Here is a 24,223-nt window from a genome sequence, read left to right as displayed (position 1 = left end):
TGATACCAACTGTAAGCTTGGTGGTGGAAATGTTTGGGGCTGCTTTGCTATATGGAGGCCTGGGAAACTTATTATCCACTATAAATACTTCACTGTCCCAGAGGATGATTGAGGATAATGTGAAAAAAGATTGAAGCTCAACTGAAAGTGGACCTTGTAACATGACAGCGACTCCAAACATACTAGTAAATCCACCAACAAATAGTAAAAGAGAACAAAATGGAGGATTCTAGACTTGACCAAGTCAAATCCCAGATCTAAATCCATCACGATGTTTAATTGGGATGGGGGAAGGGGAGATTTGAAATGGGCAGTGCATGCAAAACACCCCTGAAACTTCATACAACTGAAAGAATTCTGCATAGAAAGGTGGGAAATATTGTCTTCCAGTTAGTGTCAAGAACTGCTAGACAGTTATAGGAAGTGCCTACGTGAGGTTGTTTCTGTCAAAGGGGGCAATAGTCAGGACAGCCAAGAGTATACTTAGTACATTTTAAACAGAAGGAAATGGTATAACTGTCATTACAGCAGATAAACTGTTGCAAAGTCAAATTTTCATGTTATTTTTCCCCAGTTACATCGCCTTTATCTAAAGATATTATTTAAATGAAGATCAAATGTTGATATGTCCACAAACACTTAAAAAAAAAAAAAAAAAATCTTGGTGTGTACTTATATTTTCATGACTGAATGATCCAAATCCTATTCCGTATTGCTGTTATGTCTCATATCTTGTTTTATGTTATTTGAAACAATGTGTCTTTGGTTAGTCTATTAAAACCTCAAAGCTTTGTAGGTTATACTGCTCTGCCTGCATTTATGATGATGTACCTACAGCGCTACGTTTCGTATATCACTTTCTGAGATTGTACTTAAAATTATACAAGGTGCTACTTATAACAGGTGGATTACAATGCAGAGGAAGAATGATACAAATCTTACACATGTGTTTTTCTAGTTTGATTTTTTTTTTAGGTTTTACACCATTTTCTAATTATTAGTTTATCACTTTTTTTGTTTTTATTTTTACTTTTTTGCCATTTTATAATTTTACATTTTTATTTAATTCTAGTTTATCAGCAATTAACTTTGTTTTTGTCCTCACATACAGTTTTGCAAGTGTGAAACACTTTGTAGTTGTCAAATTGTACATCATTCATGTTGTACCTATTACTTAATACATACAACTTTACTATCTGTGACAGGACTCCATTTTCTCCTGGTAGTGTGACAGTTCAAGGCTTCCAGTATAACCAGATAGTGCAAGAATAAAATAAAATAAGTGTACTCCGATAGCATTTGTTATTTTAACCTGCAACAAGCTTAAGCAAATGGTTATTTCATTTTAAACACTTTATTTTTGAGATTCCTTTTGTGACCAGTAAGATCACCGCACACATATAGAATTGTTTTGATAACTATTTATCATTTACTCATTTTGAAACTTTGAGGTTTTTTTCCCCAGGGGATTTGTAGTTTGCTTGTTTTTTTTACTATTTAATCTAATACTTGAACTATGTTAATGACAATAGCAGAAATACAAATGAAAGTTTTCCCATGTATATACTGCATTTCTACAAACATACACTTACTTTAAGTACTTAACATCTGTTGTAGCAACATCTCAGATCATTCATACAATAAACAACATGCAAAATCTGGCGAGTTCCCTGTGTGCCCAAACTGGGTGGATGTAATTTAGCAACACATGTAGGAATAAACAGATTTTGGCATTTGAGAGTGTTTAGTGAAACACTTCAAATATTCTGCCATGAAACAATATCTGAAGATACACACACACAGTCCACATATGCATATGTATAATATAATAATACAGACACTGACCAGATTAGCAATCAAACCTGAAGTCAGGATGCAATGTATTAATAACAATAATAATAATAATAATAATTATTACTACCTTTATTTTAAATAGCATCTTTCAAATGCTCAAAGCGTTTCACAAAAGAATACAACGGAAATAAAAGCAAAGATGACATTAATAACAGGATACAAACTAATATCAAACATTAATAAATATTTGAAAGTCAAAGTTCTGAATTAGATTAAGAAAGAAGCAGGAAACAAAATTAAGAAAACCATGAACAAATAACACTTTTTATATTACTACACACAGGGATATACATGTAGATGTTACAATGACCCACAGTGATAAGGAGCATTGAAAAGGATAAGAGTAGGTTTAGATATCCAGCACTGAATTGGCAGGGACCATGTAATGGCAATTCAGTTGTTGTTTAGTACAGATTGAACAAACCCAGCCTGACCTTTGAGGCACTGCAAAGTAAACACACCAGAAAAAGTCGTTTCAGAGTTGTAAACTACCAAGTTTTTTTTCCATCGTTTTTGCATGACATATCAAGATTGCCGTCTATAATAAATCAAATAGTTCTTGTGCTTTACTGCCAATGAGCCTTATGTTAAGCACAGTAATGTTACGCAAAGAAAGCTCACTGCACACAGATCCAATGCCAGTTTACTTCAATAGAACAGATTTGGTTCATTACTCTTCTTAAAAGTACATTCTGAGCAAGACGGTATACTTTAGAATTAACAGTACTGATGTGCTCCCAAGCAGAGAATGTCACAATCTCCCGTAAAAAACTCTGCAATGCTGCAGCATTCGAAATGTATTAAGATTATTGCAGTCTGCTCATGTTGAAATACCAGTACTAATAACCAGATTAAAATTAAAGATATACAGTATCTCACAAATACACCCCTCACATTTTTGTAAATATTTTATTGTATCTTTTCATGGGACAACACTGAAGATATGACACTTTGATACAATGTAAAGTAGTCAGTGTACAGCTTGTATAACAGTGTAAATTTGCTGTCCCCTCAAAATAACTCAACACACAGCCATTAATGTCTAAACCGCTGGCAACAAAAAGTGAGTACACCCCTAAGTGAAAAATGTCCAAATTGTGCCCAATTAGCCATATTTCCTCCCTGGTGTCATGTGACTCGTTAGTGTTTACAAGGTCTCAGGTGTGAATGGGGAGTCAGGAGGGTGTTAAATTTGGATGTTATAGCTCCTCTACACCTCTCTATACTGGTCACTGGAAGTACAACATGGCCACCTCATGGCAAAGAACTCTCATTGGAGGCTCTGTAAAAAGAAATGTATTGGTTGCCCTATTCATAAAGCTGGCCTAGGGCTATAGAAGATTGCCAACAACCCTATAACTGAGCTGCAGCACAATGGCCAAGACCATACAGCGGTTTACAGGACAGGTTCCCCATTCAGGAAACAGCGCTTCGCCATGGTCGAACCAACAGAAGGTGAGTGCATGTGCTCAGCAGTCATATCCAGAGGTTGATATTTTGAAAAATAGACATATGAGTGCTGCAGCATTGTCTGCAGAGTTGAAGGGGTGGGGGGTCCAGCCTGTCCCAGTGCACAGACCCATATGCCGCACACTGCATCAAATTGGTCTGCATGGCCGTCGTTCCAGAAGGAAGCCTCTTCTAAAGATGATGCACAAGAAAGCTGAAGACAAGCAGACTAAGGACATGGATTACTGGAGCCATGTTCTGTGGTCTGATGTGAGACCAAGACAAACTTATTTAGTTCAGATGGTGTCAAGTGTGTGTGGCGGGCAACCAGTGAGGAGTCAAAGTGTGTCTTGCCTACAGTCAAGCATGGAGGTGAGAGTGTCATGGTTTGGGGCTGCATGAGTGCTGCCGGCACTGGGGAATGAATGCCAACATGTACTGTGACATACTGAAGCAAAGCATGATACCCCTCTCATTCGGAAACTGGGCCGCAGGGCAGTATTCCAACATGATAATGACCCCAAACACACCTCCAAGACAATCACTTCCTTGCTAAAGAAATTAAGGGTAAAGGTGCTGGACTGGGCAAGCATGTCTCCAGACCTAAACCCTACTGAGCATCTGTGGGGCATCCTCAAAGTGGAAGGGTGGGAGGGAGCGCTAGGTCATCTTACATCCACCAGCTCCTTGATGTCGTCATGGAGGAGTGGAAGAGGATTCAGTGGCAACCTGTGAAGTTCTAGTGAACACCATGCCCAAGAGAGTTATGGGCAGTGCTGGAAAATAATGGTGCCCAAACAAAATATTGACACTTTGGCACAATTTGGACATTTTTTCACTTAGAGGGGTGTACTAACTTTGTGGTTGCAGAGTGGTTTTAGACATTAATGGCTGTGTGTTGAGTTATTTTGAGGGGACAGCAAATTTACACTGTTATACGAAGCTGTACAAGCTGACTACTTTACATTGTAGTCAAAGTGTCATATCTTCAGTGTTTGTCCTATGAAAAGATATAAAAATATTTACAAAAATGTGGAGGGGTGGTACTCACTTTTGTGAGATACTGTAGCATGTAATGTCAGCTCAGTTGGCAGCATTGACTGCATGCTCTACGCATCTGCTTAATCTGTCACATGCAAAGGTACCATCGAACAGCCAATATCTGTTTGATGTAAGTTTAAAATCGTGAGATTCCTACCTTCATTGCAGTATAAAGAGGATTTTTTAGTCTAAAAACTGACTGAATTTTAATCATTGGGATGGCTACTCAAACTTGAAAAATACTCCATGGCTCTAATTTTCAAACTGTTTAGCTGTATCTTCCAAGGCATACATGTGGCATGCTTGAATTTAAGCACCTTTTTAGTGTTTACGTTTAGTGAAAGTTGTCTGCCATTCTCTGACAAAAGTCTGTTATTGACTGTCAATTGTGGCCAATGAAATCCAAAGAATAAGTCATTCACAAGAGATGAGGCTTTGGTTTTTGCTCTTTGTTCTAGAAGGAAACAAGCTGATTGATGAGATGACCAATGAAATCCACAGATTTTACTTAACAGAATTTACTAATAAGCAGTTTTAAATAATATTTAAAAAATACATACAGTAAATGCATGCTTGTATGTACACACTGCACACAAAGACTAGTGTGGTGCAAATCAAAATTAAAATTACAAAAATAATCAGTTTTCGTTCTTACTTTTCTTGTTTTCATTTAGTTCTAGATTTTGGAAAATGTTTCATTTTTATTTTAGTTTTAGTTAATGACATGATTATTTTTTCGTTAACAACATTTTTTGTTTTAGTTCATGGGATCAACATGTCACACCACAAACATAATAAAAAAAAGACTGAAATGTTCTTCTAAAGTTACTCCATGTCAACAAATGACGAATAGGAAAACTAATGGTTTTTGTTGAAACTGAAGTAATGGACTTGAGCAAGAATCATAAAATCAGCATCAATACAGTATATTTTAAATTCTTTGGATTACATTATTTAATACACTCAAGTTTGTGACAAAGTAGCTTATTAACTCTTTTTTGATCTTGGGGATGAAGTACTGTCTATTACTAAGTATTTTTTCCTCAGTGACTTTGCTCCTAATCTTCTTGTTCAAACTTGTACTGGTTTACCTACTGCAGCTGATATATGACCTCTGACCAGCAAGTTTGGACTGCTGCTAACTGCCTGGTATATTCATTTCTTTCCTACCTCCACACTTCCTTGTTTTGTTGTCTGCTTATGTTAAGTTCAAAAACACCTAAACTATAACTCCCTGTGCAGCACTTCCAAATACCTCTGGTCTGATCTGTCTGTGCTCCTTCATGAGTTCTCTATGTTCTACCTCTGCTTGATTCCTTACTTTCTCCTTCTCACTCTTTGAATGTCCTCAGATTATGTAATGAGCATTTTCACATTATCTGAAAAAAATCTCAATCTCACAAATTTAAGGGATCTTTTGAAGAATCATCTCCTCATTAAACACCTTACTGTTTAACTTCAACTTCAGATTTAATAGAGCTTCCTGAATCTCCCTATCTTATGCTTACAGGCTGCTCCTCTAACATCTAATTCTAATTCTATTTTATGTCCTACTTTATAGAAAGATATTAGAAGAAACTAATTTATTCTTTTAACTATTTATTACAACCAATAAAATATTTTTATTTGTGAGTGTATAACAAGATAATATGTGCAATGTGTTACACAAAAGTAACATAAGAAAATAAATGAACATTAAACTAATGAAAATGTATGTAAAATTATGTTCTAAACCCCACTGGACCCAATTCGGGGTTGTGTGTCTGGTGCAGTGTGGATGCTAGCATTGGGCACACTGCAGGAAGCAAAAATGGGCAAGGCACACATCTATTGTGGATCTCACTAAGAGGTACAATTCAAAATTTTCAGTTAACCTCCCAAATGTCTTTAGGAACTTTGCGAGAAAAATACAAATCGGGACAACATGCAAATGCCACATAGGCCATGACAGTGTATGAGATTCAAACACAGGATACTGGATGTGTTAGGCATTAACGGTAACTACTACATGAATACCACTGATTTCAAGATCTAATTTACCAGATTGCTACATTAAATTATTTGTATTTACAATTTACTTATTTGTATTTAAAGTATTTACTGTATTAAGTCTGAAACTACAACTTAATTTCTCTTCAATTGTAAAATTAAAAGGTAAATCAAGATAATCATTAATCTGAGTTTATTATGTACCTTCAATTGTTTGATGAAAATCTTTTTCAGTAGAGGAGGGTTCAAGTTCTTCTTTTACATTCATAGATTTAAGATTTTCTCCCTGAAAAGCAAAGGCCAACACAGACATTTTAATCTAAAGACTATTATGCAGCATAAATCTTCTTATATGTTACACAGCATTAAAAGAGGAAACATTATCTAAATTCAATTTATGTTTTTGCAGGCATTATCCCGTTGCTCAGAACTGTATTCACTGCTTTATGCTTTATAATATACACTGTAACAGTGCATCCAATGTAAGATGCAACATAAAACAAAGCTGATTTAGGTTTAAAATAAATAAATAAATACTCATTATTTACACATACATAAACTGTATATACAAACTACATGTTACTGCCACTAGAACAGTCATAGCCTCTCTCTGCCTTTTTCTACTCCAAGTTAACTTCTATATCATTTCTGTATCTTAACATTATGGAAGACTTAGTAAAGCTACTGATTAGACTCCAAGCTAATTTTACAAGTTATCCAACAATGAGCTGTGTTACCCAGTGCTATCAGTTAACTGGATGTATCAGAAGTAGTGTTGATCTGTGAATTCCACCATCAAAGTGTTTTTCACAGCGAATATGTTGTGTTCACTGGTGACATTGTTCTTTGAAGATTTTCCTGGAAATTCACAGTGTGGCCAGCTAAGGCAAACATTTTTTCCAAGCGCCCCATGATGTTTTGCAAGGCTAACATAACATTAGAGTTCTAGTTCCCATGAATAGTTTGATTTGTAATTTTAAACTGTAGAGCAGAGGGGTAAATCACGGCAATTTGTGTCTGTGTCCCAAATATTATCAAGAGCACTGCAAATATAATTTTATCCTGTAGCACAACCTATAAAAACAGTAGCTTTAATAAGATTTGAATATAATGCTTTGATCTATAATCATGTACCGTTACAAAGTTTTGGAACCGTGGTTTACTGCACATTTTCATAGCACGTGAAATGAACTGAATTTTCAAACAGAGATGCATGATTATGACAAAATTAATAATTGCCTTTGATATTATAATTGAGATTATTAATTTCAATTTACAGTTCAATGAAAAATGCACCTTGTCTTGCCAACTGCATATCCTGTGTTCCCTTTACACAAAGCACAGTACAAGCATCACTGTGTACAAAACTACTTAACACTAGAATTACCAAAGCCTACGAAAAAACTCGTAAATCCACCCTACCTTAAATCCCTTCGCACCTCTCCATCAGCATCTTTTGTCCTGTAAATGTGTCGATAAGCAGCCTGCTATCACATCCCCCCACTGCCGCACAGTTTTCTCAGTTCAAGTCTATTTACCTGTCAGTTGCTTAGAGTTGTATAGAGTGAGAAGTCAAGCAAAATGACACCTTTTATAAATACTATATCGTTATCTAGAACACATGCATTTCATGCGTGTTCCATGTTTACAACAATCTATGCAAACACATTAATTAAAACAGAAACGTTTTTCATGTTTTAGTAATAATTGACAAAATGTAGACATGAAGCGTATAGTGTGTGAAGCCTACAGTCCAAATATCAAATAAACCATTGCTGTACTTTGCATTATGTACACGGGAAGCTCTGCATTCTACTTGTGACTATATTCTTGAATAGAAGTGCACTTGTTTTGTTATACTTGTACCTTTTGTGAAAGGGTTTATTTGATATTTGGACTTTAGGCTTCACACACTATACGCTTCATGTCTACATTTTGTCAATTATTACTAAAACATGAAAAACGTTTCTGTTTTAATTAATGTGTTTACATAGATTGTTGTAAACATAGAACACACATGAAATGCATGTGTTCCAGATAACGATATCCATATTACTAACCGAGAATGGTAAACCGGATGGCATGGATGCAGGTACACGGCGATGGGACCATGAGACGTACTGCGCAGGCGCGTACATCTCAACTAACGGAAATAACAAATAAAACAACCGCCATATTGTGAGTGGCACTACTGCGGAGTGAAGTTAGGAATAATGTGCTGCTTGGGATTGTACAAACCGCTGAACGCTTTACACCAAATTCAAACACAATACAGCTCAACGATACACACACAAGCCCACCTGGATAAGATCAATGAACGCAAGCGCCTACAACGCGCGTCTGAAACTGCGGAAGCAAAGCAGACACAGGTTAAGACAATACGGGGTCCGCAAAGGTCCACAAAGATAGTACGGAATATATAAGAGCACACTGATCAAAAAAAAAATCAATCGTGTAAAAGCACATGGTACACACAAATCATGTGCTCTCAGCGCATAGAAAGCATATAAGGACAATACGGAGAATAGAGACCCAAAGGCATTGGAGAGAAAAAAAGGCAGATAAGAGATTATGAAAGCAGTGGAATTCGAAAGGCTCAAACAAACGATGGCGCGATATAGACAAAGGTACAGAATATGAAATACAACTCTAACAACACTGTTCCCGAATCCTACTGAACCGTGCCCAATCACACCTCTTCTAAGCAGGCCAGGGCATAGTATGGTTGGCCTGGCATAGAGCAATCACACTAGTCAAACAAACTAAACTGTGGGGGTTACTTGCGGACAAACGTGCTTCAGGCACTGAACAAATTGTTAGTGTGAGTACACCCTAAGAGGGCTTGTAGTCAACAGCTAAAAAGTACTTTTTAACCACTAGGCTTTGCTTTTCTCTTGAGTTTCACGAAGCATTCTCTTTCCATTTCACAATGTGATCACCACTTTTTTCTGTCCAGGACACTGCCCTATCTTTAGTCATCACTCTACCCTACTAGTTGCTTGTGCTATTCGCGTAGCCCATCAAGCACTTCTGCAACATCCTTCATTTACATAAAGTATGGTCTCAGCATATCCAACTGCATGTAAGTTAGCACAATATTAATAATTATTGACAAATTTATAGACCCCAAAAAAAAAAAAAAAAAAAACACAGGTCAGCAAATTGTTTTTTCTATAACGTCATGAAATTTCAATCAAATTAATCAAGGGTTTTTTTTTTTTTACATCTACAGTAAATACTAATACAGTAAAACCCTGCAGCACAAACTTAATTTGTCCAAGAAAACTGGTTGTGGACTGAGTTGGTTGTGGACTGGGGCAATTTATCCCATAAGAAATAATGGAAATAGAATTAATCCATTCCAAGCCCCCAAGACTCCCATACAAAACCTATTTAATACTCATAATTGAGTTTTCTGCATATTAAAATATTGTTTTATGGAAATACACATGAATAAAGAAAAAATTGTACATTGCAAGAGACTGGCATAAGAATAAGCATAGCATATCCTACACAATTGAAATTAAAAAAAGAAAACTTACTGTAACAGGACATTCCCTATCAGCACTCCCTGAAGGATAATTTGCAATATTAGCATGTATTGCCCTAGGCTTTTCACAAATAATAGCTTCCGACAGGCTATCACCAGCACACTGTCTTTCAGTTATCCAAAGTAATAATAATATTTCAACTTCATCATCTGTTTTTAGACAGTATACGTGTCACACTCTTAGAAATCTAACTTTTTTAATTTCCTCTTTGTCTTTCAAAATTGTAGATATAATAGATTTACTCATGCCATATAAATCTGCAAGATCAGTCACCTGTATACTGTACCTCACTCATATTTTTCTATCATTTCTTTCTTCGTTTCTATTGTCATTGATCGTTGTTCTTTCTTTGTTTTGAGCTTACCTCTCTACCTTTCTTTGGACCCCTTATTATTCAGTAAAAAGCACAAAATAATCACTAAATAACAGTAATATTATGGGCACAGTAAGGAATGTTGTTTACAAAGCACTGGGTAACGCCACACCTAACGTTTTGTTTATGACGCAGAAGGTGTCCATATGACTGGAACCTGTTTACTTCTTTGGTCATGTTCTGATGCATTTTTGGGCAAAAAAAAAAATGTTTGTGGTGCGGGCTGTATGTACATAGGTACGTTCATGCTGCAGGGTTTTACTGTATATCAAAATGTCGTTTCTTAGCAAATACCTAAGACCTAGATGTACCATCCTGCCAAATTTGACAAAATGTCGTTTCTTAGCAAATACCTAAGACCTAGATGTACCATCCTGCCAAATTTCAGCTTTTTAACTGAAAGGAAACTGTTTTGTTGACAAGTGTGTGAATGAAACAGCCAACTTTATTAGCAGGTATTTTGTTGTCTTAGTTGCAAATATTCCATTTATTACTTATCGATAAATGAAATGTCACACACCTCCTGCCAAAAACAACTGAAACCCACCAGCAGTTATTGCTGCCATCGAATCATTACTGAAGATTGCTCAAGTCATGAATTGTTTCTCATTTTGGTTCACATAAAATAAAGTCACGCAATGTTAGACTGACACGCCTTGGAGCATGGTGAAAATTTGGAGAACTCAGATTAATTTTGGATCTTAGTGATGCTTTATACTTTTAAGTAAAACACAACAAACCTGTTAAGTACATGTGCTGCACATTGCACTGAAGGGTTAGACTTGATTTAAGTCTGCATACCTGAGCTTTATGCATAATGCATGCCATGAATTCGACTGAGATCAAGCACACAAGGTGAATCCCACCACAAATATTCATTAATGATCAATGCAGAAAAGACGGCAAGTTTTTGCATTTACCAATACAAATGAGACTGCGGTGTTGAATTTGCAAATGTTAGTATTCAACACTCAAAATTTCACATGAAAATGTGGTATATATTTAAAATAACCAGAAAAAAAAAATTACATTATTAAGATTTTAGAATAATTATTACAGTAGAATTTAAAGAAAACACTGAAATATCACCTCATCAGTTTTTTGATCCTCTTCATCTGCAGCCTCACTACTAGCTTGCAGAGATGTCTGCACATCAACAGGACTGGCTTCAAACTCTTCCAATTCCTCCTCTTCCTCATCTTCGCCACTACCATAGTTAGTTAATGCCTGAGTTTCAGCTTTGGAAAGACCTGTTTTAAAAAAAAAACAACCAGTAAAAATAAATAAGAAATAAAACATATACTGAATTTAAACCAGTATAGATAGAGATATTAAGTGTTGATGTTTACTTCTAATCTGTCCAATTGATTCTGCATAGATGACACTTTCAAACTATTTAAAACTTGAGGGGTCAGGTCCAGTAAGAGCATTTTCAGTTACCCCTTTTCACTGATTCCAGCACTTTTTTGTTTTGGTATCAAGGAAAACTAGGTCAATGTTTCTCTCTCTACTATACAGGAAAACAAAAACCTTCATTTTAAGTTTTGTGGAAAAGCTGCACTAACACACTTCAGTGGAAGATAAGCTCTTGGTTTTGGTGTGAGGCAAAATGCATTGCAAGATTACATGGACAAGATAAATAATTTTGATGTTTAAATTGATGTTCCAGCAATACATTTAAATGTACATGTAAGGTCCTTATTACAGCAAACAGTGTCATGATTGACAAGAACAGCAGTGACATCTGCTGAGAGAGAAGTGCACTGCACACACACAATGCAAGCGTGATAAACACAAAGAGCTGCCTGCACAGACTATAAACTCTAAAATAGTAAGAAGGAAAAAGAAGTGCATGAACCATAGTTCTCTGAGGACTCAACATCCATATGTTTGCTAATATCAAACAATCCTCCCGATTAGAAAACATAAAATAGCCACAACATCTAACTGCACAAGAATAATGTGTCTGGGGCAACAAATGAAGGCGCAACATACTATAAAGCTATGGGGAATATTTTGCATAGTGCAGAGAATGAGACTTGAGATTTTCTAATGGAAACACGTTCAGCTGCATGATGCAGCCTTACTTTAGTTTTAATGTGACAGTGTGGTTTTAAATATTCTTGTTTTGTAATTGCTTTTTAGTATTACTGTCAAAGACGCTACTTTTTCTTGTACACTTACAAATGAATCTGTAGGCACAACATTTCCCCTCTGGGTACTTAAATTTTAATATTTTCTTCTTTCCTTTTCAACATATGAAGCCTGCAGAAGGCAGCAATTGAAAGAATTCTGAGCAGTTGCAGTGACACTGTAATTTACTTTTGAGAAGTTCTTGGAGACTTTTTCTTTCATCTTTAGGTAGTAGCATGCCAAGGTAAATTACAAGTAATTAAGCAAAAAAACAGGTGAAGGATGTTTAAATATATCCTTGTTGCGATTCTTTTATTTTCGTTAATTACAGAGTTAAACTTGAATACTACTGATTAAGAAGCAGCTGCGTTTAATTGCCTGCTGGGTCACATTTAAGCTGTGACACTTCTCACGTCTCTTCTGTGGATGCTTATTCTTGAAATTCCCTTTGAGTACTGGCACTTGACATGACCCTACAAATTCAGTTTTAGAGAAGCTCACATTTAAGGGATTTGTTTAAAAAAGGTAAAAAAGAAGTGTGAAAAGGATAGTTTCAAGAGTAACAATGATTAACTCCCTGGAAGGTGAATAACAAATAATGTATTAGTCCAATTAATTAGTTCTTTTTAAGCTAATGGGACCAGAGACTATTCATACACACTTGGGAGCCCGGTAGAAGCCAATTCTAGACAAATAATCCATCAAATTGCACACTTAACAGTATGTATACACCAATGCTCGCTCTTTCCAGGCAATTTAGGTGTAACAATTACAAGATTAACACATTTCTTCTAAGTTCCATATTATTATACAGTTGGTCTCATATGCTGCAGGTGGATGTGTGGAACATTGAAATTTTATTTCAATTTTGCCTTTACATTCACATTGTGAAATAACTTTTCAAATCTTCAACTGAAGTAACACAGAATACCACATACATTGCATTAATTTTCAGCACCTGTATGAACAGAGTATTGACAAAATTAGAACCATTCATTAACCTGTACTATATATCCAACTGGACTTGTATAAAGAACTCAAAGATTCATGGTGAGATGTGGCAAGAATTGCTATGATTCATCAACTTCAACATCCTCTGTAAGCATAACAATAGAAGAGGATAGAAAATCTACATTCACTACGCATATGACCAATTGCAACCCCAGACTATGAGATCAGTATGTACTTTACACTGTCCTAAACAGGGCCTTATTTAAGTATAATATAAATAATTGACTGTCCACTGACCAGAGTCATATTGATTAATAACCTAAAAAAACAACAGTCTTTTGAGTACTTCAGTGTGTCAAATAATGAATTATGAATTTTGCCATGTGCCAACCGCAGTGCTTCAAGTATAACTTCTATTGACTCCTATTATACACTAAATTCAATTAAGAAAAAATGAACTTAAATGAGATATAGATCATGGAGATCTATACAATAAGCAGAAAGTATTTTTTTCTCCCTTATGTGGTTCTTATATTTTAAAACATGAACACACAATAACTTGGTAAAGTGAATGAATATAACAATCGTTATGAGAAGTGCTTAATATAGCATTATGTAGTGCTGCAGATTAGGGGCAAAAAGTTGAAAACAAAAGGAAAAAGTCTGAATAACACAAGTTGCTCTAATTTAAGGTTATCCATAAGAAATGTACTGATGTGCTTCATGAGGTAGAACTACACAATAAACAAGAAAGGTTGTGTGAAATATTTATTATGTTTAAAGTCTAAGTATTCCTGATTGTAATAGAAATTTGTCATTTTTCACCCACTGATAGAGGTCCCTAAAGGATCAAAAATAACCTCATGTTCAAAATCATCAACCTTGAAACAGATTAAACAATAACACACATGGCTATATTTGAAAGATGTCATTTTTCATCTTTTGGGAGTGGCTCCTAGAGGGCTAGCATATCAAAAAAACGTGTTCAGCAACCTCGAAATTGCACAAAATAACACTTCACATGTCTATACTGCCAATCGACACATTTTAAAAGATTTTATGAGAAAAGGAATAACCTTGACCCCTCATATTCAATTAGGGAGTAAATCTCTGGGGTCTGCTGATGTGGCATGCACAATGAAGACCTTCTAATCATTTATGCTGAAGACTCCTATTAATTTACTCTTTATCATAGGGCAAAAAATGAGGGGCTTTTGAGTAAAGAGTGCAAAAAATTTGGAAGGGATGGGGTTAACAACAAGAAAGTTTGTCGTCTTGTAGAACTACAAAAAAAAAAAATCATAAAATCTCTTAGAAGATAGAATGTTGGTAAAAAGATCACAAAAATGGGGAAAGCTTCATAAATTTATGTGCAGCTCTTGTATCAAGGCCATGCAAACCCTTCCATGTATTGTTCCAATTTTAGTGTATGTGCTTCGAAACCTGCACCTGATACATATTTTAAAAAGTATGCATTCTGTTCATGACGGTTGTTAGTAAAAGCCTTAAATTCATTAAGTTCTTTATTCAAATAAAACATGTGACTGCAACAAGTCAAACTGAACATCTGTCCATGAAAATGGTGAAAGTAAACTAGGATTCACCCAATAAAAACAACAAAACAAAGTAACAGACACTGAAACTCTGACAGCAAAGTTAAACTGGACAATATATACAGATTATAGTGAACACTGAGGGCCATGTGTACATTTTATACAGTATATTGCGTGGTTAAGCCCCAATTTGAGACTGTTGTAAAACTCGCTAGTAGTAGCTATATTGCCCATTATAAACATGTATAATTTAAACTAAGAGAATGCTGGTATTCCTAATTCCTTCCAAACAGCCACTATTAAGATTTAGATTAAAGTTTTATGAATTGCACACCGATTTTCAAATTTTGCACTTAGAGATTTTCAGAGAAAACTACAGTCTTAAAGTTTAAAGAATAAATTCAGTCTGACTCATGTTGTACATGGCATTTTAATATTATCAAATAAAAGCTGTGAGTAAAGATCTAATTTATTCTAGAAATGTTTCATCCTTGGCCAATGTAAAAAGCAAGGAATGACACAAATGAGGAAAAGAGAAATAAAGACTAGGAAATACGATGAGTAAGCATGGAGCATTTTTACAAAACTCCTATTGTATTTAATTAATATGAGGCTGCATTGCATAATAGGTCTCTTTGTATTACTAATTAGCTCTGCTCTGAGAAAATGTGTGGGGTTTTTATAGTAGTTTATGATTACAGATATTAATTGTTTCTGTGATACTTGGAACTGATTGTACTTCTGACTGAAAAGACTGAAAAGTCAGAATACATACTTATTGACAAAGGTAGTTCTTCTGTGTCATAATCATCATCTTCACCAGACCCTTCATTACTTAAAGTACCCTTAACGTGTGGATCTTCAGTCATCTGCATTTCACAAGAAGTGGGTTTCTGTGCAGTTTCATCAATGTCCTATAAGTATAAAGGACACAGACTTAACACTCAAAAAATGTACACTTTAATTAGACAGAACAATTTTATTAAAAGCCCGAAGAACACAGTTATTGGATATTAATGTTTATACAGAAAAATCTAAATTTAGCAATAAGAGAGATTACTTGCATATTGTGAAATCAGATATGATAGAAAATGATGAAACAATACTAAAAACATTTTTAGTTTCCTCAGCCAGACACCACAATTAATATATATTTTTAATAAAACACCATTTTGTAATGGAACTTTGTCTAACGTTTATTGAATAACATTTAGGTACTGTATGTGTTTTACTGATATTCAAACAAAACACTTGATCATGCTTAATTAGCTCACATCTTCTGAGAGAGAAAGATAGCCACAGTAGTCCAGCCTGTCTACTCTTTGAATTTCATCTCTTTACACATCACCAAGACTACTTGTCACCTAATTTTCCTTTATTTGTCTATCTTAGGAGTAACATGTAAAGCTTGGTACTCCTATCAATTGAATGGTTCATACTGATCTACATTAGGAAAGGTTAAGAGAGACAAGAAGAAGGAGGTGGCAGGAAAGATGGAGACACTATTGAACAGTTCATCTTTTTACTTAAGTTCACATTACTAAGAATACTGAAAGTTGAAGGCAGGAGCCCAGAAGACTGAAAGAGCGGGGGGGGTTTGTTAGCTTATGCATGGTCAAAGGCAAGTTAAACGGAGGTGGTAACTAAGACAGAACCACTCTGAAAGCTATCATGGTACCTACAGTAGGTATGGTTTAATTAAGAGAAAGGTAACCTGTTGGTTACAAACATAATAGTTAAAATTATAACCCATCATAATGAAGATGTACAAAAGTACATAATTATGTGCATTTTGAAATTATTAACTAACATGGCTGATGAAGGGACGGAAAAAATAATATACTGCAAACTTAATGCAATAATGTTAGAAAAGTTCAAATATATTTAATTATATACAGCAAACTAACTACAAACTTAAAGCAGCAACACAGTCCTGGAGATGGAAAAAATTAATTTAAAAAAAGGCAACCAGAAATAAAAGGCACGGTCACTTACTCAGCAGAGGATTTAAAAATATGTTTCAAATAAAAGATAAACCACATGCTTCATATGAAATTAAGCTTCAAATAAAGGCTTTCAAAGTTATAGGCATGATGTGTATTACATACTCAAAAGATAGCAAGTGTGTGTGTGTGTATATATATATATATATATATGTGTGTGTGTGTGTGTGTGTGTGTGTGTATGTGGCCATGTTATAGTAAAAGAGGACTAACTCCACTAGTATGATATCCTGTAATCAGCAGAATTCAGAGTAGATGACCTTGACCTACTGCAATGTAGTAATCGTAATTATTTTTTTTTTGTCTGAGCAAATAAACAGAACACAATATTAACTATAGTGGGACAAATCTGGGCAAATGCAACAAAGGTGGGAGAGGTAAGAATGGAATTAATGAAGGAGCAGCGATGTAGTATATAAAAGTACATTTAAAAAAAAAAAAACACGAGAAAAGTTAATACCGAAATTTTAGAAGAACGAGGGGGCTCCGCCCCCTGCTCGCTTCGCTCGCCCACCCCGTTTGGTTTACCGGATATACAATTTAAAGAGATTGTTATTTTAATGGGAATTGTTACATATGCATTATTTTCACTTTTACTTTAAAAACTTTTGTAAATACATACTTGTCCTTTATTTCCGGCCCCGTGCATGGTCAAAATCTCTTTCTTGCAGGACGTATTACGCTGCTCGCGTTGTGATGGGGGGGAGGGGGGTTCTTGGCTGAACGCACGCCAAGGATATGCCGTCGGATTATCTGCGGTCTTTCTGCTTCTGGTGAGCTGCCTGTTCTGCTTGTCACATGTCGTTGTTTTAAGAGCTGGGAGCACATGATGTGTGTCTGCCAAAAGCAATCCAACAACTGCTAGGTTAGATGTCTGTGGACTTGTTGTAAATGAAGGCTCACTGCCTGGTCTCGCGTGACGTTGTAAAAACAATAATTGTCGTTTATTTCCGGTCCCCGACGTGGTTAAATCTCTTTCTTGCAGGACGTATAACGCTGCTCGCATTGTGAAGGGGGGGGGCAGCTGCTGTCGCGCTACCTTTCGATCATTTTAAAGCCTGTACAGCCGCTGTCCTTTTTGCCACTTTGTGTGTCTGCTGCTCGCGTTGTGATCACTTTTCCGTGATCATTAATATACACCTGACCAAATTGTGTTTTCTTTGAAATTAAACTTGTCGTTGCTTTAACTGTTGCAGGACCATAGATTCTCATAGCGTATGGTCCATTATTGTGTAAATCTACGCTTTGTGCATTGAATGATGCGAAGGCGAAAAGACTTAGTTTTCTGCTCTTTGCCTTTTATTTCTTACCTCGCTCTGTCCTGCTATTCTTTCAATTACACCTGGTCCTGATGATTAATTTCCTTTTGTTTGCGCTAATGTGATCTTTTAGTCGTCGACGTTTCATTTATAATGTATTGTCCTTTATACGCTTTATATGCACTGAGACTCCTGGATCTGTGTGTGCTGCGTGCCTTTACACTATTGCTTTTTTTTGCTGGGCATGTCTTGCAAGAATCTCATGTTCTATATCCCCGCGAGACGCTCCATGGCCATTCTCTTTTGTCTCGTGGGTCTTTTATTTGTCTTCCGTGATCTTAACGTGAAGATCACGTATTGTCTCCTAGTCATTCCCTCCCACAGGATATTTTTTTATAACAGATTAAAATTTTCAAAGAACGCCTTGGTGTATGAAAAGAGTTAATTAAGTAACTACACTAAAAAAGGCAGTTGAACAATAACTACAAAAGAAAGAACTCCAGCGCTAAGTGTAGGACTGATATAGATTTGCACATAAGGGCAACAGTTAAAAATTAAATCAAAAATGCCAAAAAGGTAATTATAGAAATTTTAAGAGGAAATCTGTGAAAGTGGAAATTGGAAAATGAAATACACTGAAAATGGCTCTAAATGTTTTACTTTACTGCAGTTGTTTCTTGTGGAAAAGTCATAAGCCTCCAAGTTGCTACAGAAAATACTGAGTAATGCAAAATAATAGACAAGGATACAAACAAATCACTGGAAGTGGAAAACCCAAGAATGCTTGAGGGTTTTTAATATTTTTATTCCTGGGAAACACAAGGAAATATTAATCAACTAGCGACTTGGCGCGCGCTACTCTGCGCGTTGGATGACCACAGTTGAAGGACTCCCTGTTTAAACGCGCCTGGCAGTCGTGAACTGGGTCCTTCATCGCACCGCATTTGATTTTTGCATGGGAAACAAAATTTCAAAACAAAACCCATGATTCACGAAGTGTGGGACGCAGACTAATCAGAATCGTATACATTGTGTAAATGGTTGTAAGGAAGAGGAGTGGAGACGCGTTGTTGTGGTAATGTCTGTGAGTGGTGAGTGTCAGTTTGTTGCAAGCGAGAACGGTGAGAGCGTTCACTCGGAGTTTCTTGGGAGACCGTACGTTTCTGTATATTACGGTTGTTTTGCAATCGTAAGGACCTGTCGTCGGGTATCTAATTGGCACGCGTTTGCCTCTTTCTTTCGCGATCACGGCGTAATGTGTCCTCTCTCGCTGTAGGAGTTTGTCTATTACGGTTGTTTTGCAATCGTAAGGACCTCTCGTCGGGTGTCTCATTGGCACGCTTTTGCCTCTTTCGCGATCACGGCGTAATCTGTCTTCTCTCTCTGTAGGGGTTTCAGTTGCCTTTCGTTGTGCGGCAGAGACGCGTCGTTGAGCTAATCTGTGTGAACGCTGAGTGTCCATTTCTTGCGAGCGACTGGCACGCCTTTGCCTGTTTGCTTCGTGATCACGCTGTAATGTGTCCTCTCTCGCAGGAGCAGGTTCAGTTGCCTTTCGTTTCGGCATTGTTCGATAAGGTCTCCTCCGTACAAGTGCACATGGGTAGCTGAAGACGGAAAGGCATAGTGGGCTGGAAGGGAGAAAATAGAAAATCGCGGCTTGAAACACCCATCCGACTCAGACGCGGGGCTCGAAATACTCAAGTGCACATGTAGCAAAGTGTAAATGTTATTTATAATTTTATTTTATTTTTTGTTATGAACTTCCCCAAAAGAGTTGATCCCTGTTAATAGTACAGTATATCAACAATATAATCTGTTGTAGTACGGGCGTTAATTAGCGTCACACCTCATAACCTGCATACACCACGTTTTTGGCTCTAACGCCAGAAGCGCGGTGGACGCTGTAAGGGTAGGTTGTGGTTTCTGTTTCTTTCGTGATTTTTTTATTTCATTTACTTTGTGTTAATAATTTATAATCGATTTCATTTATTATTTAATAGGCAGAGGGGAGAAGACGTTAATGTGACGCTCTGTCTATTTTCTTTACTTTTGTTTTGAAAAGGTATGCTATATATATATATATATATATAATTTTTTTTTTTTCTTTAATTTTCACTTGTTGAGAATATATAATTAGGATTTTTTTTGTATAAAGTCTATGTGTATTGTAAATAGTTCTCTTTGGAAAATTGGATTAATTTTTTTTTTGTAAATAGTTTTTATATGTAATGTGTTTGTATAAATAAAAACGCGAGAAGTGCGGTGGACACTGTAGGGGCAGAGGGGAGAAGATGTTAATGTGACGCTCTGTCTATTTCTTTACTTTTCTTCTGAAAAGATTTTCGGGAACAGGAAAAATAAAAGCAAAGGGGAAAGAACGGAGGGGGGTAAGCAGGAATTCTGAGAGGGAAAGGACTGGGGCTTTTCTACGGGGCGGCTATACAGCCAAAAGGAACCCGGACCCGGACACCGTGCTGGGCTTTTATTATATAGATTATATACAAAATGACTGATCAGGCTAATACTAGTAACCAATAGACTGCCTATCTTAAAAGTGAATCATCCGCTTAGTGATTGCTGTTTGGGCACAAGCCCATCGTATTTAACTTAATATAAGCAACTGTTAAATACAGGAATAACCACCACATATTGAGTAGGGGGGTAAAAGTGAATAGTCAATATGGGTGTAAAACAGCATAGAAAGCAAAAGGTAATTATGCAAGGAATGTCAAAGTAGAAGTACTAGGTTTTCTGTTCTTTTCAATGTAAATAAGTGATCAAGATAAAACTGTAAACAACAAAGTTGAAACTATATGAGGTAGACCAACAGATATTCTTAGTGGGCAAAATCTTAACAGATAGACCTTGAGAGAACTTTGAAGCTACATGTGTAATACTGTATATAGTTGTGGTATCTGTATTATAAAAAGGAACATAACAGCACAAGAGAAATACCAGTGATAAACTGTCAAAACTACATTAGTATTCAGAAGTATTCCTGTTGAGAGAAATTCAATTCATTTAAGAACAAAGCCAAAACATTACTAATGGTGCAAATGGCTATTACTACTTGAAATAAATGATTTATAATTTATTATTTCAAATATTATTGAAAAGCCTGATTTTTAGCATCCATTTCTTCAGTGTTCCAATTCTCTTACCTTGTCCTTCATCATGTTTAAATGCTAACTGGGCATTAAAGAAGCCTTTACAATTATGCAGGCATAGATAAAACCAATTATTCTGTTCAATAAAGCAAGTAAACTTCTTTCCTTGGCTTGCAAAGCAACACCATTCATACAGTTTGTGTACAAAATGGCCACAACACAAGTGCTTTCTCAAGAAAAACATCAGTCTGTTATTTAGCAAAATGAGTTATTCAATACTACAGATTGCCAAGAAACTGAACTTCATGCAGAGTTGTCCACTACCGTCTTGAGAGAAAGTCACAAACCGTATTTAATCATGACAGAAAAAGAAGCAGAAGTCCCAGATGCACAACTGCAGAAGAGGATAAGTATATCAGAGTCTATACTTCAAGAAACAACTCCCTTATTATTATTATTATTATTATTACAGGATCTATAGTTTAAATTTAAAATAATCACGTATTTATAATTCCAAACATATCTGGTAATTAATAACCAAATTTAAACACCAACATTTAAAATGTTTATCTAAGTTAACTCTGTTTAACAGAAGACCGAATATAAGACATTTCAACTTACTTTATCTTCATCTTCACATGCTCCAGCAAGTGAATGTTCACCTTCAATAACTTTTTTATCCTGTAAGGATGGGGAGTATAACTTGTAGTAAAACTGGTTAAATGCCACCAATCCCTTTTCAGGCTACAGGGAGAGAAGTGTAGCAAAAAATTTCACAAAATATTTTTTAAAGACAATTAAGTTCCTGAATGACTATTTAAAGTTAATAACCAGCACCTAAAGAATTAAACAAAAAATAAAATGCACCAAATCTTAAAATACTAAATATTTTAATAAAAATACTGATTTTTAGGTACCCAAGTGCACCAACCTCTGATGAGACTGTTTGTTGAGAAGCTGCTAGTTCCTTTTTCTTTTTACATTTTTGTTTCAATGAAGCACTGTTCTCATCAAGGTCTTGCATTAGCCGAAAGAAAGCCAGTTCATTGAACAAGATTTCAGAAATTTCCACAAGTAGATCTTCCCCACATTCTTTAAGTGTTCTACCAGAAAATTTTGACAAAGAGTCCTGAAAGGGAAAACAAACCAACCGAATCTCAGCTCCAGGAAACCAAAACAGTGGAAACAAAGAGACTCCTAAAAATGATTCCAATTAACAGATGAAGTTAATATACTTTTTTTCTAATCACCTTATAGAATTGATATAGATTTGCAAAAATAAAATGTTTCTAATTTTACCTGCAGTATACCTCCAAGCTGTTTATGAAAGAAGCGGACAAACTCTTTACTTTCGTCATTTTGCTGGGTGAGTGTCAAAACCATACGTCGAATCGAAGTTAACAGATGTGAAGAGCAAATATCCTCCATGTGTTCCTGTAAAGAAAAGAACTCACTCAAAAGTTGCCCAACAAAATAACTACAAAAGGACACATATGCCTCATGTTATAGTTCAGAATTCTAATGTATAACTCACTTTTAACCAGCAAATAACCACATTAATATGTAATGCTTCCAGAACTTCTAAAGTGCTTGAAAGAGAAGTGGGAGTGCTCATGCAAACAGAAATACATTTCAGATTTTTTCTCTGACCAATATACAGTGCATCCAGAAAGTATTCACAGCGCATCACTTTTTCCACATTTTGTTATGTTACAGCCTTATTCCAAAATAGATTAAATTCATTTTTTCCCTCAGAATTCTACACACAACACCCCATCATGACAACGTGAAAAAAGTTTACTTGAGGTTTTGCAAATTTATTAAAAATAAAAAAACTGAGAAATCACATGTACATAAGTATTCACAACCTTTGCTCAATACTTTGTTGATGCACATTTGGCAGCAATTACAGCCTCAATTCTTTTTGAATATGATGCCACAAGCTTGGCACATCTATCCTTGGCCAGTTTCGCCCATTCCTCTTTGCAGCACCTCTCAAGCTCCATCAGGTTGGATGGGAAGCGTCGGTGCACAGCCATTTTAAGATCTCTCCAGAGATGTTCAATCGGATTCAAGTCTGGGCCACTCAAGGACATTCACAGAATTGTCCTGAAGCCACTCCTTTGATATCTTGGGTGTGTGCTTAGGGTCGTTGTCCTGCTGAAAGATGAACCGTCGCCCCAGTCTGAGGTCAAGAGCGCTCTGGAGCAGATTTTCATCCAGGATGTGTCTGTACATTGCTGCAGTCATCTTTACCTTTGTCCTGGCTAGTCTCCCAGTCCCTGCCGCTGAAAAACATCCCCACAGCATGGTGCTGCCACAACCATGCTTCACTGTAGGGGTGGTATTGGCCTGGTGATGAGCGGTGCCTGGTTTCCTCCAAGCGTGACGCCTGGCATTCACACCAAAGAGTTCAATCTTTGTCTCATCAGACCAGAGAATTTTCTTTCTCATGGTCTGAGAGTCCTTCAGGTGCCTTTTGGCAAACTCCAGGCGGGCTGTCATGTGCCTTTTACTAAGGAGTGGCTTCCATCTGGCCACTCTATAATACAGGCCTGATTGGTGGATTTCTGCAGAGATGGTTGTCCTTCTGGAAGTTTTTCCTCTCTCCACAGAGGACCTCTGGAGCTCTGACAGAGTGACCATTGGGTTCTCGGTCACCTCACTGACTAAGGCCCTTCTCCCCTGACCGCTCAGTTTAGATGGCCGGCCAGCTCTAGGAAGAGTCCTGGTGGTTTCGAACTTCTTCCACTTACGGATGATGGAGGCCACTGTGCTCATTGGGACCTTCAAAGCAGCAGAAATTTTTCTGTAACCTTCCCCAGATTTGTGCCTCGAGACAATCCTGTCTCGGAGGTCTACAGACAATTCCTTTGACTTCATGCTTGGTTTGTGCCCTGACATGAACTGTCAACTGTGGGACCTTATATAGACAGGTGTGTGCCTTTCCAAATCATGTC

At 36.4% G+C, this 24,223-nt stretch overlaps 1 protein-coding gene across 7 annotated transcripts in view; it reads right to left on the bottom strand.

Annotated features, from left to right (window-relative positions):
• Nucleotides 1–24,223, bottom strand: part of pcm1 (pericentriolar material 1) — a 206,423-nt gene that overhangs the window by 5,096 nt on the left and 177,104 nt on the right. For 6 of the 7 annotated variants that reach the window (XM_051928278.1, XM_051928280.1, XM_051928282.1 and 3 more), the window contains 6 exons: nt 22,563–22,697; nt 22,195–22,392; nt 21,885–22,007; nt 15,670–15,808; nt 11,347–11,507; nt 6,538–6,619 (listed from right to left, as the gene is read on the bottom strand). In XM_051928278.1, coding sequence (XP_051784238.1) covers nt 6,538–6,619; nt 11,347–11,507; nt 15,670–15,808; nt 21,885–22,007; nt 22,195–22,392; nt 22,563–22,697 — 838 coding nt within the window. The remainder of the gene's footprint in view (nt 1–6,537; nt 6,620–11,346; nt 11,508–15,669; nt 15,809–21,884; nt 22,008–22,194; nt 22,393–22,562; nt 22,698–24,223) is intronic. The other variant, XM_051928281.1, reaches the window with a different exon arrangement.

The sequence above is a fragment of the Erpetoichthys calabaricus genome, chromosome 5 (genome assembly GCF_900747795.2).
Source record: "Erpetoichthys calabaricus chromosome 5, fErpCal1.3, whole genome shotgun sequence".
Lineage (NCBI taxonomy): Eukaryota > Metazoa > Chordata > Cladistia > Polypteriformes > Polypteridae > Erpetoichthys > Erpetoichthys calabaricus.
Note: the sequence above shows the minus strand (reverse complement) of the source record. Positions and strands in the feature narration are given on the sequence as shown.